Below are 13,624 nucleotides of genomic sequence, written 5' to 3' on the forward strand. Positions count from 1 at the left end.
GTGCAGTGTTGTCAGTTTTGTGAAATTGTGTTCAAGCAATTGTTAATTCAAAATTCGATTGTTGGGAAATACATGCTAAACAGGTTGTGTAGATTGTTTGAGTTTTTGATTACTGAGATGCCTGAAGACACACAAGTGTTTAGTATTGAAAATTAGTGCATTTAATAATATGGATCATGGAAAACATCTTAAGTGAGTTTACTGTTCTGCGTCTCTGAAATAGTCATATATGTTGCTTAGACATCCACTAGAGGGCAGCACCTACTCATTCCTAGCAGCTGTAAACTTACAAGATTCTGACGTGTCCCTCAGCTTGCATTGTCAAATGCATTAAAGCCGTCTATTGACTGATCTTAACAACATAAATAATATGGAGACGTATTTCCTCCATGTTCAGCTGTCAACATTTACATTTACATATGGACACATTGATGTATAAACACCATAAATCTATAACTAACCATTATTCTGATTGAGTTTGGTCCTACTAAATAAGTGTCGGTCTGAGGCTATTTTACGACCGTTCTGCTCAACTCTGGGGTCGTAACTCCTGTCAGAGCGAAGGTTCCTGTGAACCGTCAAAGATACCATATCAGTCAGACCCTGCAAAAAAAAAAAAAAAAAAAAAAAAATATATATATATATATATATATATATATATATATATATATATATATATTTCTAGTTAGATGAAGGCCCATTTTTAAAGCAATCTTTGTACGTGGGCTGTTTTTCCAGCATCTCCTGTCAGAGAGAATGCTTCCTTTTCGACCACACTCACAGCAGAGATGGATTCCCCCCCCCCCCCCCCCCCTCGCTTGGTTCACGTGGATGTCAAAGAGCACTTCTAAGGCAGGAAAACACATGAAGCAAAAATACATTTTTTTGTTTAACCCCTCTCCCCGCCTCACACCAAGATATTATGACAGAGCGGGCGTAGGAATGGCTTTAGGGCTGAACTTCTCGTCTTGCATCCGTAGTGATCCTCCGGTTTATTTGAAGAGCCTGTCGGATTTCAGGAGCCACATACTTTTCAGTGTGTGGAAGAGCTTAGGTTAGATCTTTAAGTCGTTTGTTTGACGGTGCATATTTGGAATGAGATGCTCCACCACTGAGTGAGGTCAATAAGGATTTCATGAAAGGGACAGGTCTTAAGTCTCTCAAATTGCTTTAACCAGCGGATCTGCTCACCCCTTCTATAATCAAGCAAAATAACAACATCAGTCATGGAACAGCTGCTAAGAACATAAACCAATAGCCATGTGTTGGCAGTGGAAAATGTATCTAGGCTGAACGCCAGCTGTCAACAGTCTTGATCCATACTTTCATTAAAGTTCATTTCAATGTATTTCAGCAACTTCACTCATATCATTTGCACTAGAAAATGGATGCTCCTCATAAAATGATATTTATAGCCCACTATGCCAAAATAAATGTATTTGTATCATATTGTTAACTTGAATGTCTTTGTGAAGAATACTGTGACATTTTCACCAGCAGAATGAAATTCTTAGCTGTTGAGATTTCACTAATCTCATGAAACGGAACAAAGCTCAAGTCTAAACACCCTATTGTGCCAACACAGACCACATTTCAATTAAATGTTAAATACTCAGTCATAATGTTTGTAAATAAAGATTATTGTTCCGTGCAGGCCACCCAAAAACTAATCTGGTATGTACAGAATTCAGAAGCAACCAAATGTTGTTTCTGTAGCATCTGTGTCACACCGTTTGACAACCGCAAGTTTTTTCCCACGGCTGGAATGCTTTCTGTGGTGATGATGATGATGATGATGATGATGATGGTGTTGAAGGTGCCAAAAGAAAACTTTGACAGAGAACCTTGTGTACCAATCCCTTTTTCAGCTCCTTTTCTACAAAATGTTGTTTTTACGTGATCTTACTGTGTGTGAAGGTATCTGTGTGTGTGTGTGTGTAAGTGTGTCTGTGTGAGTCTGTGTGTGAGTCTGTGTGTGTGTGTGTGTGTGTGTATGTGTGTGTGTGTGTGTGTGTGTGTGTGTGTGTGTGTCTGTGTGTGTGTGTGTGTGTGTGTGTGTGTGTCCTGTTTGTTCTGAGTGGCACCACAGACTGTTCAGTAATTTGAAAAAGCTGAGCAGGCGTTATTTTACGTATGAACTGAAACTATGCAACACTCCAGATGTTGGAGTTTATCATGGATTTAGATATTTGGAGAACAGTCTGTTCTGCGGATAGCATGTGACAGGCCATTTTTTTTCCCCTCTTTCAGGGGTAAACTGTACATACCGTGTTGCGCAAGAGAAACGAGAGGGAACTAAATAAATCTTGCATTGTTTTTCCATATGTTTTGTTTTCCTTTTCTTTGGAGATACAATTATTTACATTTTCTTGTGTTTACAATATCTCTGTTACATAAGTATCTCAAAACAGTGCTTACATTATCAAACTTTGGATGACAGCCCTAACTATGCTCATGTGTTTACTCTATATTCTCTCTCTTTCTCTTGCTCTCTCTCTCTCTCCCCCCTCTCTCTCTCTTACTCTCTCTCCTTTTTCTCACTATTCCTTCCAAGTGCACAGGGAGAAGCACGTGCCTGTATTCTGTTTAGAGGATCTGAAGGAGTCCCCAGACTTAGCAGGCAATTCCAGAGGAAATTCCACAGGCTCACATGTTCCTGGTAAACACCACAGCATGGATCTGGGATCCCTCCAGCCTTTGGAGCATCACTGCAGGATGGAGGGGGAGGATGAGGGCTCCAAAACCGCAGAGGGTTCTTTTCACGTCTGAGAGGCAGGCAACGGTTTAAGAAGCTATTCTAAGTATTGTGGTGTTTGGAAAAGTACACGTGTTTAAGAAAATGGGTACATGAACTTTAAAATATGCTTCAGCAATTGACGCACACACACACACACACACACACACACACACACACAATACATATCACAATGTCAGAAATAAAAACAATGTTTTAATATGGCACTACCAAACACTAATGCTATTTATGGCTGCCTAACACTAACTGCTATATAATGAGAGGGACTACAGTACACTATTTGTAAATCTTACCACTGAATGCATGAACAGGCTCTTAGAGAGCATCCAGTGGATGAGCCTGGATGGACTGTGTTTATGGTGGAGGGTGGTTTGAGGTCCTCCTGGTTCAGGGAAGTCAGGTCCAGTTAGCCCAGGGGAATAGTCACCTCTCTGAGGTCTGTATTTGATTGAAGGGGGCACGGTTCCCACCTTGGCCTGAAAGTGAAAGTGTCAGAGTTTAGAGACTTGCAGCTGCCTAAACACGATGAAGGTCAGAGGTTGCCCTAAACTTCTTTATCATTTTAGTTAAATATCCTAACTGTGTTTTCATGAACAGAATGTACTGGACTCAAGTCAAGTCAAAAGAGCAAAACAACTTCTTTCTCCTTTAACTGAAACAGTCTATGTCCTCACTTGGTATTCTGCCTGAAATCCCCACTGGAGTGTATGCTCATAAAGCTGGTATGATTAGCTTATAATACAAATAATATAATTATATATAATATATGTAATACACACACACACACACACACATATATATATGTGTGTGCGTGTGTGTGTGTGTATTACATATATTATATATAATTATATCATTTGTGTATATAGTAGTTATTTACTGTTTATTCTTTTGTTTTCTTGTTGAATAAACCTGTGTAATTATTAAATATTTCATGACATATTTATATTTAAGCAAAGCACGACTTACAATCACTTCAAATATGTTTATTTTGTATGTGTTTCTTCCTCTAAGGAGGAAAGACAGGATAATGCCAGAGGGTCATTTGTAGTTCATTAATTTATTAACTTTTATTTTATTGCTTCAATTTGTAAGAAAGAAAAAATGTTATATATATATATATATGTATATATATATAGTCAGCTGTTCCATTCCTAATCTCAACGGTCTTCAGTAAAAAGGCTACAGCTAGTCCAAAATATACATTATAGGTGAAACTTTAAAAACATTTTGGGCCTACTGTTACACCATATCTACAATCTAAATCATCTGTGCTTCGCAGGAAAGCAAAAGACACGCCACCAAATTGCATACAATGGGATTGTGTTTCAAACGCTGAGTACCTCACTAAAGACTGTGACGGAAAGCAGTAGTTCAAAGTCTGTTTATTTGATATGAGAACCTTTTTCCTTGTGTTTTCTCCTTTGCCGTTACGTAACTTTGACCAGGGCAACTTATGTAACACGCTTCTCAGAATTTGAGAAAACAGAGTAAATCAGAGTTTTTAATGGCTCTGTATTGCTACAGTTCTGACACCCCGAAGGCCGCTATCTTCATCACCATGTGATGCCGGACCAAATGAGAGACACCATGGTGGAGGGCTGAGGGCAGAAGGCTACAGAGCAGGAATGCAGAGCAGGTGAGGGGTCATCGTTAATCACGCTGACTATTCCTCTTATGAGAGCCAAGGGGTCTCCATCCTGCGGCCAGGTCAAGGCTTAGAGCGCCCCCCCCCCCCCCCAACCCGTGTTCCATAATCATTTAATTTGCAGTGTACTGTGAATATGTACCGCCTGTTTACACTGACCTTCATCTTCCCTTAAGGTGTTCAGCTGACGTTTATGAATACTTTAAGTTCTGAAAGTGGAATGAAAACATATGGTGCTAAATGAGTTACAAACGTGCTCGTCTAATTGATCCAAACCAGTGCCACTGATCTAATCTTAAAGGAGAGAACATAGTGGTTTATTTGCTCTGTTTCTCTTGGGGCTCCTATTATAAGGTCGTTCTAGCTGCTCACAGCAATTTATGCTTGTCCAGATGTGGGCTACCTTTTGGGCGAAAATTTACTGGTGGACCTCTGGACATCTGGAATACTACTTTCTCTCAGCCAGACATTCTGATTCTGTGATCCTCTTTTTTTTTTTATCAAAGAACTTATCTTTAAAAATTGATGTAAGCTGTGGTCCACCTGTGCGCTGTTCTGCTACATTAAATTTGATAGGACTACTGAACGTTTTGTCCTTAAGATGTTTGAAAAAATGAGAGTAAGCTGTTGGACCTCGTAGGGAGTGGACCTGTTTATGTTTTCATAACAGAGCACTCTTGTTATTTTACTAAAAACGTTAGCCAGTGGAAAAATAAGAACATAAACTAGAACAGGGAACAAGAGGAAGATGAGCCATCTCACACTGTAATCTAATACATCGTTGCTATATGGTGGCTTCTGTCACATTCTACATGTGTCTTGGATATTCAACGCATGCTTCAACAAACTTCCCAATCTAAGAGTAAACTCTAACCTCAGCCCTAATATGTCTCTCACCTCATTTCTGACCTTAACCCTCTTCCAAAATTTCTCTGCACAGAAGACAGACCTGGCCTTAAAACAACATTAGTCCCTATAAAATTGAAATATGCGTGGTCTTTTGGAACGTGATCCATTGGTGGAAACAGTTTTAGAGTCTCTGCACTCTTGCAGGCTACTGCTCCTTTGTGTAGCTGTGCATTTCATACGACTATGACTGTATGTGGTAGTATGATTAAATGAGAAATCTGAAGGGCTTCTCCAGAGTTCTCCCTTCATCCAAGTCAGCTCACCAGCAAGAGTCACAAAGCATGCAGTAACCACAAAGCATGCAGGAACCACAAAGCATGCAGGAACCACAAAGCATGCAGGAACCACAAAGCATGCAGGAACTTTCATTGTCATTGGACTCTGGTTTGGATTGTAGTTTTTTAAAATCAGCATATTTGTTGTTACCTCTCACAGCACATAGGTTCTTGTTAATCTTGTTAATAATGGTCATTTGATTGGCCAATGGTTTAGTAAAAGGTACGCTTTGTAGGTATACTCCTGGATACTGGGTAGACTGTGTTTGTTAGATTAGCTAAATAACTGCACAGAGCACAGAAGCATATTGAGACTTTACTCCAATGTTTTCTCCATATTTTCACCAATGTGTCAAAACCCTGCTGACACCTCTAGAGATTTGGGAAACAAACAAGCAAACATAAAACTTTACATTTGTAAAGTATTAACAATATGTATCTTTAGTCTTTGAAAACTGGTACTGTATATTATTAAGCAAACCTAAACACTGATTATACACATTCTTACACTTTATTCTTGTTTAATAATTCTCACACTTTAAAAAAGGGGGCCAGTGATTTGATGCACTTTTAAATCATAGTTTATTATTCTAAAATAATATTTCTTTGATTTCAAATGTATAAATAAAAAAACGTATGTTAAGACTAGTCGCTGTTGCAAAAATAGTACATATTAAAGTCTCATATCAGACAAAAAAACATATATATGATCCCCCCTTTTTTTTTTTAATTTGAGCATCATCAGCAACTCTGCGATCACATGAACCGGCATAACACGACTACTGAGCAAATACAATTGATATAAATCTTACTATTTTGTGCTATTTTGAGATATCAGTGTATTTCTTTACTTTGGGCTAACTTATGGGGATTTTTGGACTCCTGCAAACTCAAGACGTACAATACATGTGATGCCAGCTGTGCTATTAACCTCATCCCTACCACAGACAAAGGCACTTTCAGTGAGAATACCTAAATGAACAGAAGACTGTCGGTCAATTGTCCATGTTCCATTCAGGCCAAGTTGCCATATGTCTACCCTACCCTTAAGCCCCTCCCCCTTGTTCCTAAGACGACCACTAGTCGACCGCCTCCAAGCCTCAAATTTCAGATCGCCTGCTGCATCATGACAATTGAATTCCATTTCATTCTGACCGTGCAAGTATATACTCAGTAGCTAGTGAGGAACTGCTGTTTTTTTTTCTTTGCCCTTACCCTTGATGCGTATTTCTTTCTGCAAATGACGACTGATTTTAAAGAATAATCTGCAACGGTAGGCTATCTTTTCTTGGAGTGTAGTCAGGGGAGAGGGAGGGTGCAGACCCACATCTTTTGACCCTAGCTATCATCCTGTGGCAAATGTGCGGTAGCCACCCGTGAAGAAGCCTCAATTGTTGTTTCTGTTTTTTTGTGTCTACATCTTTGCAAGAACGGATACTGAACCAGCGAACCAGACCTCCAAATGGGCTATGATGGACCAATTATCTCTCTTTTCGTGACGCTGAAACTGTAATAGTTGGAGTGGCCATTTGTAAAAAATTTTATTTTTATTTATTTTTTTTTTAAACTTCATTCATTCAGCGTTTGGAGAGCAAGGACTTTATAACATGGAGAGTGTTGAGAGAGAGTGCGGGGCACTGGGTGGATTGTTTCAGGCTATCGTCAATGATATGAAGGTAATAGAGGTTTATCCTATGTGTTGCATGGAGATCGCTCTGTTTTATTGCCTTTGTTTTCATGAAAGACCCGAATTCAAGACCATTAACCGCATGATTAATAATAACGGGTCTCAGCATGGGGGAATCGCTTTGTTTTGTATGAGAAACCATAACATCTGTCTCCAGTTTTAATCATTTGAACGTAAAAGCGCAATATCAATACACAGTATTTGTTTTAATCACAACCCACATTGATACATCACGAGGCATAGATAAGTGATGAAAGAGGGTGGCATAACATGTACTGATAACAATCTGTTTGTCTTAATTAGTCCGGTGATGCCCGTGTCGATGAAAATCGGTAGAAAATATTATAAAGGTTAATCAGTTTCAAAACCTCCTCGTTAAGGGTTAAGGTCGTCTACCAAAGAATCATTAAATATCATTTGGAGAGTCGTGTCGTCAACTGCTTCAATGATGGTAGACGCAAACTACTGCGTGTGGCATGAACCTCTGTTGTGGATTTCAATTTTCTCTTAGAGCGAGAGCCACGCTCTTTTACCGACAATATCATCCCTGACGCGTCTCCTGTGTCTACATTATTTATATAATCAATATTGAGCTCATAATTTATGGACAAATGTCTTGTCGATCTACATGTTGTACCCGAATACACTGTATCTGACACAGTTATATGTGTTGTATATGAACAACATTAATTGGAATTAAACTGATCATTTTGCCCCATATCATAAGAAATATATACACCATGTAGGCCCACGTATAAGAGAACTGCATGACTGAAACAGTGAATCATTTGTACAGTCGTGCGTTGTCACTTTGTACTCAGCTTACACACAGTAACTATCCACAGATACAGACTATAGACCACATGTCACAAAAATATAACAACTTGTGCTTATATGGTCATTACAGTGTGCCAGAGTTGTAATGGTCTAAATCCAGGTATAATTTTAGTTCTTATGAGAAAGTGGGACACACGTCCGTACAATAAAAGCTATCATGGGATTAGACAAACTTTGAAGGTCATGTTGTAATGATAGGCTCATATCATAGGGTAGAGAAGGCTCATTGCTCTTTTCATACCCATGGCTCAATGTTTATGTGTTAAGCATTTAGCCTACTATTGCAGAGCCCATAGTTGAAAGACTGATTCTAGCATAACAATCATAGAGTCACTTGTTTAATCTCATGATATTTAAGCATTAAATGGATTTTGTCTCGACAGTTCCTCAGTCAACATTTTTGGCTGCTTTCCAACTGAGTGTCTGTGATGCCCCTGGAAGAAGTTTGATATCCACATAATGTCCAAATAGATTTTAGCATACATTATCAAATCCACTCACAGAATGATGTGCACAAGGTCATCGCCTGTGTTGACGAGCAGCAGCCAAAGAACACTAAACCAAGGAATGTGATACAGATTATCCAGCACAAGGAATATAGAGACAAATAAACATCTCAGCAAAGTGCTCAAAAAACATGAAGTACAACAATATTTTATTGTTAAATTCCCCTGGCTCAGTTTTTCCCTTCAAACCATTCTATCGATTACAATACTCACTTTGAAGATTGTTTATGGAGCTGTTTTTAGGCTCAGTCATTCCCTCTCCCAGACAACGTTTTTGTTGGTTGTTTACTATGTTATAGGAATGTGATACAGATTCTGAGAGGTGTATCACATACCTCTCAGAGTCTGACCAGTTCATTTCGTGGGTCACAACATACTGTCTTTTGCAGACTGCTGTCCTCTTTGTTTTTTGAAGTAGAATGTCAATTCTGAGAGTTACTGGGTTTGAGGAACGGTTTGTCAGGTTCCCATGATTCTTATGCCCCGTGGGGAGCATTGTCATTGGTGGTCTCAGGAAGCTGGCACGTGAGTGCCCTTTTTCTGGCCTGATTCCAGGGCAGACGTATGTGGCATATAGAGCAGGGTTTTCACTGTTGGCCCGGTTCCAGTCGTGGAACTTCTCTGCTTGTTTGACATGCAATATGTAAATAAACTAGTATGGCCCAAAGTCAGGGAATCTGTTCATGTCAAAGATATTATTTGTGGTATGGGAATGCCCCAGTTAATTCATCCAAACTTCCCTCTTCCCAGACTATAACAGTGATGACCAGGGAATGATAAAAAAAAATGTCACATTCTTCAGGACGGTCACTGTACAGTGTATCCTTAAATTTATATGTTACTGTTCATTAAAAAGACCCAGGTAGAGTCACAAGTTTCCTAATCATATACGCAGAGATGTTTAGCATGAGGTTGAGAACAAGATCTTTACTGAATTGTAGGCAAATGTTTGGAATATTCTAGAAGAGTACTGAACAGTGTGAGCATATGGTGAAACAGACTTGATGAATAGACTTGTAAATGAAATTGATCTTAAAGTGAGGCTTCACGCAGAGGCTTGTTCATTCATCCGCAAATCCCCAGGCATGGTCGTGAAGTGACATAATTATTTTATCAATTTCTGTACAAATCTTAAAGAAGTCAACAGCGTGTGAGTAACCAGTTGTAGCTTACTGAGGTGGAAACTTGTCAACAAGATTTCATTTTTCTTTCGATGTCTAAAAGTCCCAGTCTAGACGGATTCTAAATTCATTGCGGGTCATGACCTTAGTGAAAATAATGGCTATGAACAAGGACTGCTGTATTGATTGATGCTTGGAATACTTGCCCAGAGGAAATTCTGATTCAGCAGAAATATTTTCTGTGTAGTGGAAAAGGCAGAGGGGGAGTTATCACCCAGCACATCCTGTTTAAGTGTTTTGGAACAGTGTGGGTTTGTCTATGTGTGTGTTTCTGTATGTGTGTGTGTGTGTTTGTGTACGTGTGTGTCTGTGTGTGTGTGTGTGTTTGTGTGTTTGTGTGTGTGGGTGTATGTGTTTGTGTGTGTGTGTGTGTGTGTGTGTGTGTGTGTGTGAGGCCATCCAGGCCAGCACTCATTATGTGAGTGAAAAGGCCACTCTGATTGCTGCTGAGTGAGTAATCTAGTTATGGATCTAGTTATAGACTTGAGACGTCTTAACTGATCCACCATTTAAACCCCCTCCCATGCATATCTGTCATTCACTCAGAACACTGACTATAAACAGATCATCATAAAGCTGGAAATTAAAGATTTTTTTGAGTATAAAAAAAGAAGCATATGTAGTACTCAGTGCTGTGGTTGTCTGTGTACTTGAAGCTTGGAGGATTCTTGCGGATTTGAGAAGCTATGGGCTTTTCTTAACCTCTGCTAACCCTCTTTCCTCAGCTGTCTCTGACCCAGTCTCCCCCCTGTTCTTCAAATCCACATGGCAGGAAAGCTAATTAGCCACCTGTAGCCTTTGGAGAGGCCACAGTGTTAGCTGTCAAAGAAACTTGGGATTGGCTGTGCCAGGTTGTTACATTTAAAATTTTAAAAAAAGAAAAGATTTCGCTGTAAGAAACGAGTTAAAAAAAAAAAATAAGAAGACGCTAAATGTTAGCCTCACTATATGAAACGAGAATTTACGTGCCGACGATGTTAAAGCATTGATGTTTTGGTTTAGGTTCAGCTGTTTGGCTATGACACATATGTCATGAGATTATCGTTATCGTGTACACGGCCGTGACTGCCGTTCTGGGGTCCTCGCGACGTCCTTATCCTTATGCAGACGTCTCGAGTTACTTAGCGAGAGCCTTTGACATGGCCTACAGAAGACACTTAAAGATGTGTACAGCGTATTGAAAGCATATAGACACTCGCAGGACGTTTCCCACTATCTTTCTCACAGGCCAAGCCTTGGTCACTGCCCTCGTGTGTTTCATACAGAGCCTCTCTCACTATCTCACTTCCCTAGAGGCGTTCTGGACTTTCTGAGTTGAAGGAGCAGCTGTGTATCATTTTAAAGTTCCTGTAGGAATGTGAAAGCAGAGTGAAAGAACTGAATTGGACACCTTACAAGCTGAAAGTGGAGACAATAATACCCACTGTTAGATTACGTTTATTTAGACCTCGCTTTGTTCTCTGGACTTTAAGGAGCTGTAAGCTGTTTACCGTGTCGGGCTTTCTCTGTGTGGTAACTTAGGAAAGATGCATGTTGTGTTGTTGTAGACTGAAATGGACATCTGTTCTTCATCTGAAGTGTTCTCTGTGTTCTGCTGGTGGTATGTGATGTGTGTATGTGTGTGTGTGTGTAAGCACACACATATGCATGTGTGTTTGATTGAACCATGGGAATGAATGTGTGTTTGAGTTTAAATGTGTATTTTGTTTGAGTGTGTGTGTGTGTGTGTGTGTGTAGTATGTGTTTGTGACACCCCCTTTAATGTGACTCTCTCTTCTCTTTCCCTCACAGTGCTCATATCCAGTGTGGGAAGACTTTAGTGCCAAGGCCACAAAACTCCACTCCCAGCTGAGGTGCTACAATTTAACCACTCACTACATTTTTTCCCTTAGCCTGTCATTTCTCATTCAGCAGAAAGCAATGCCATGTTTCCTCTCTCTCCTCAGGACCACAGTACTGGCGGCCGCAGCCTTCCTGGATGCCTTTCAGAAGGTGGCAGACATGGCGACGAACACAAGAGGTAGAAAAACATGGGAAATTTAGCAAAAAAACCCCAAAACATTTAAAACTCCGTAGCTAGCTGAAAAAAAACTATTTGTTTTAGACATTCAAATATGCAAATGAACCCATAGATGATTACATTGCACTGATTTGGGTACTTTTTCAGCTGTCGAGCGTCCCTGACCATGGGTTGTTTTCAAATATATATTAGTTTTGCTTGAAATGTAAAATGTCCTTGAATTCTGCACAGAGATTCTTTTGAACCTTTTTTCCATAGTATCTCTAATGCGTCAGACTCCGTATCCTCCAGAAATATATTTCTATCAGTTGTACAGTGTTTTAGAGGAGCCTGATTAGGTAGCATATTTAATATGACTGTTTCCCAGACATGTAGCCCAGATATGGGCAAACACAACATACTCTCATTCATCCACTGTCAACTCATGGGTCCGACACCACTGTAGCAGTGATTACCTAGATTCACGCTCCGAAGCTCAGCTGTTTCACACTTAACTGACTGTGACCAGACCACTCCAAGGGAACTCAGCAGGTATATTCCCCTAAATGGCCACGTCTCTGAAGCAGCTTGAGTCTCCCGCTTTTTGCCTCGAGAAGCGCTCAAATGTGGCTTGGCTGCTCTGTAGCAACGAGTAAAGATAAGAGAACGGCTTTTGTGATTCGTCTGTGGTTTTGCTTTGTGATACTGCACTACTTTATGTGTTAATTAGCGTTAGCTGGTCTTGCCTGTGCCTGAGAAAGCCAGTGTCGGCATCACTTGTCTGGCCCGAGATGACAGTCTTTCACGTGAAACGTACTTAAGATGGCCAGTCGCCGGTTAGACCTTCCAAGCTGGAGAGAGAGAGAGAGAGAGAGAGAGAGGGTAAAAAAAATCTCTGAGTTACATTGGCTGTCTGCATATGTTATATATTGAGTCTATGTATGTGCATATGTAACACCATGTACCAGACAGAGATGTCGGTTGCTAGGGGTTACCAAAGCCTCCAAGGATACATTTTGCACCTGAATGGAACGCCTGTGACACAGACAGGTATCCCCTGGAAACGAGACTTAAATGCTTGAACTCCCACATCATCTGTTCAAAGAGAGCGGATTTGCACAATGCTCACGCTGTCCACGCGTTATAAAAAATATAAACTTTAATTTTAGAGTTTTTCAGCTGATTCTGTAAAGCAGTGAAACACATGAAGCCCTTTGAAAAGAGTGACGCATCCGTTTCTCAGTAGCTTGTCTTTGCGTTGGATCGAAAAAGATGAAATAGTTCTGGGATGCTACGTTTGGTGGTGTGACCCAGTTTTGCTACAAATCCACTGAGGCAAATATGCCCCCCCCCCCTCTTTCCCTCTGTCTTTCTCTCTCCCCTCCTCTCTCTCTCTCTCGCTCTCTCTCTCTCTCTCTCTCTCTCTCTCAGACTTTCTCTCTCACACACACTCATGACTTTATAAGGGCAATGTATCATCCAGAAAACATACCCATTAGAAACATTACATACATTTTATTTCTCTCTGTGGTAAAAATACTGCTGCTAGGTCTTAAACCAGAATTCACTCTATTATAACTCCCTCCCCAAAACATTCTGCTCCGAATTGTTACCAGATGTCAATGAACCAGATTAATTCCGTTTGTCCTCAGAGAGCCCTTTAACTCATAGTGGATTCTGAAACCATTGCACCATTTCTGTAAATTAAACAGGGAGATTGTCAATACTTTAAGCAGACGCCTGTCGATTTTGCTTTTTTTTTTGTAGTTGTTTTTTTTTTTAAGCTCTGAATAGGTGCACATTATGGTAAAAATGTTAACAAGACATTGT

The 13,624-nt window shown here is 40.0% G+C and overlaps 1 protein-coding gene across 2 annotated transcripts in view; it reads left to right on the top strand.

Moving 5' to 3' along the window:
• The first annotated feature begins 7,185 nt into the window (after positions 1-7,185).
• mtss1la (MTSS I-BAR domain containing 2a) overlaps positions 7,186-13,624 on the top strand; it is a 23,217-nt gene continuing 16,778 nt past the window's right edge. For both annotated transcript variants that reach the window (XM_030790049.1, XM_030790050.1), the window contains exons 1-3: positions 7,186-7,260; positions 11,587-11,648; positions 11,742-11,815. In XM_030790049.1, coding sequence (XP_030645909.1) covers positions 7,192-7,260; positions 11,587-11,648; positions 11,742-11,815 — 205 coding nt within the window. In that variant the 5' untranslated portion in view covers positions 7,186-7,191. The remainder of the gene's footprint in view (positions 7,261-11,586; positions 11,649-11,741; positions 11,816-13,624) is intronic.

Source organism: Chanos chanos, chromosome 13, assembly GCF_902362185.1.
Source record: "Chanos chanos chromosome 13, fChaCha1.1, whole genome shotgun sequence".
Classification (NCBI taxonomy): domain Eukaryota; kingdom Metazoa; phylum Chordata; class Actinopteri; order Gonorynchiformes; family Chanidae; genus Chanos; species Chanos chanos.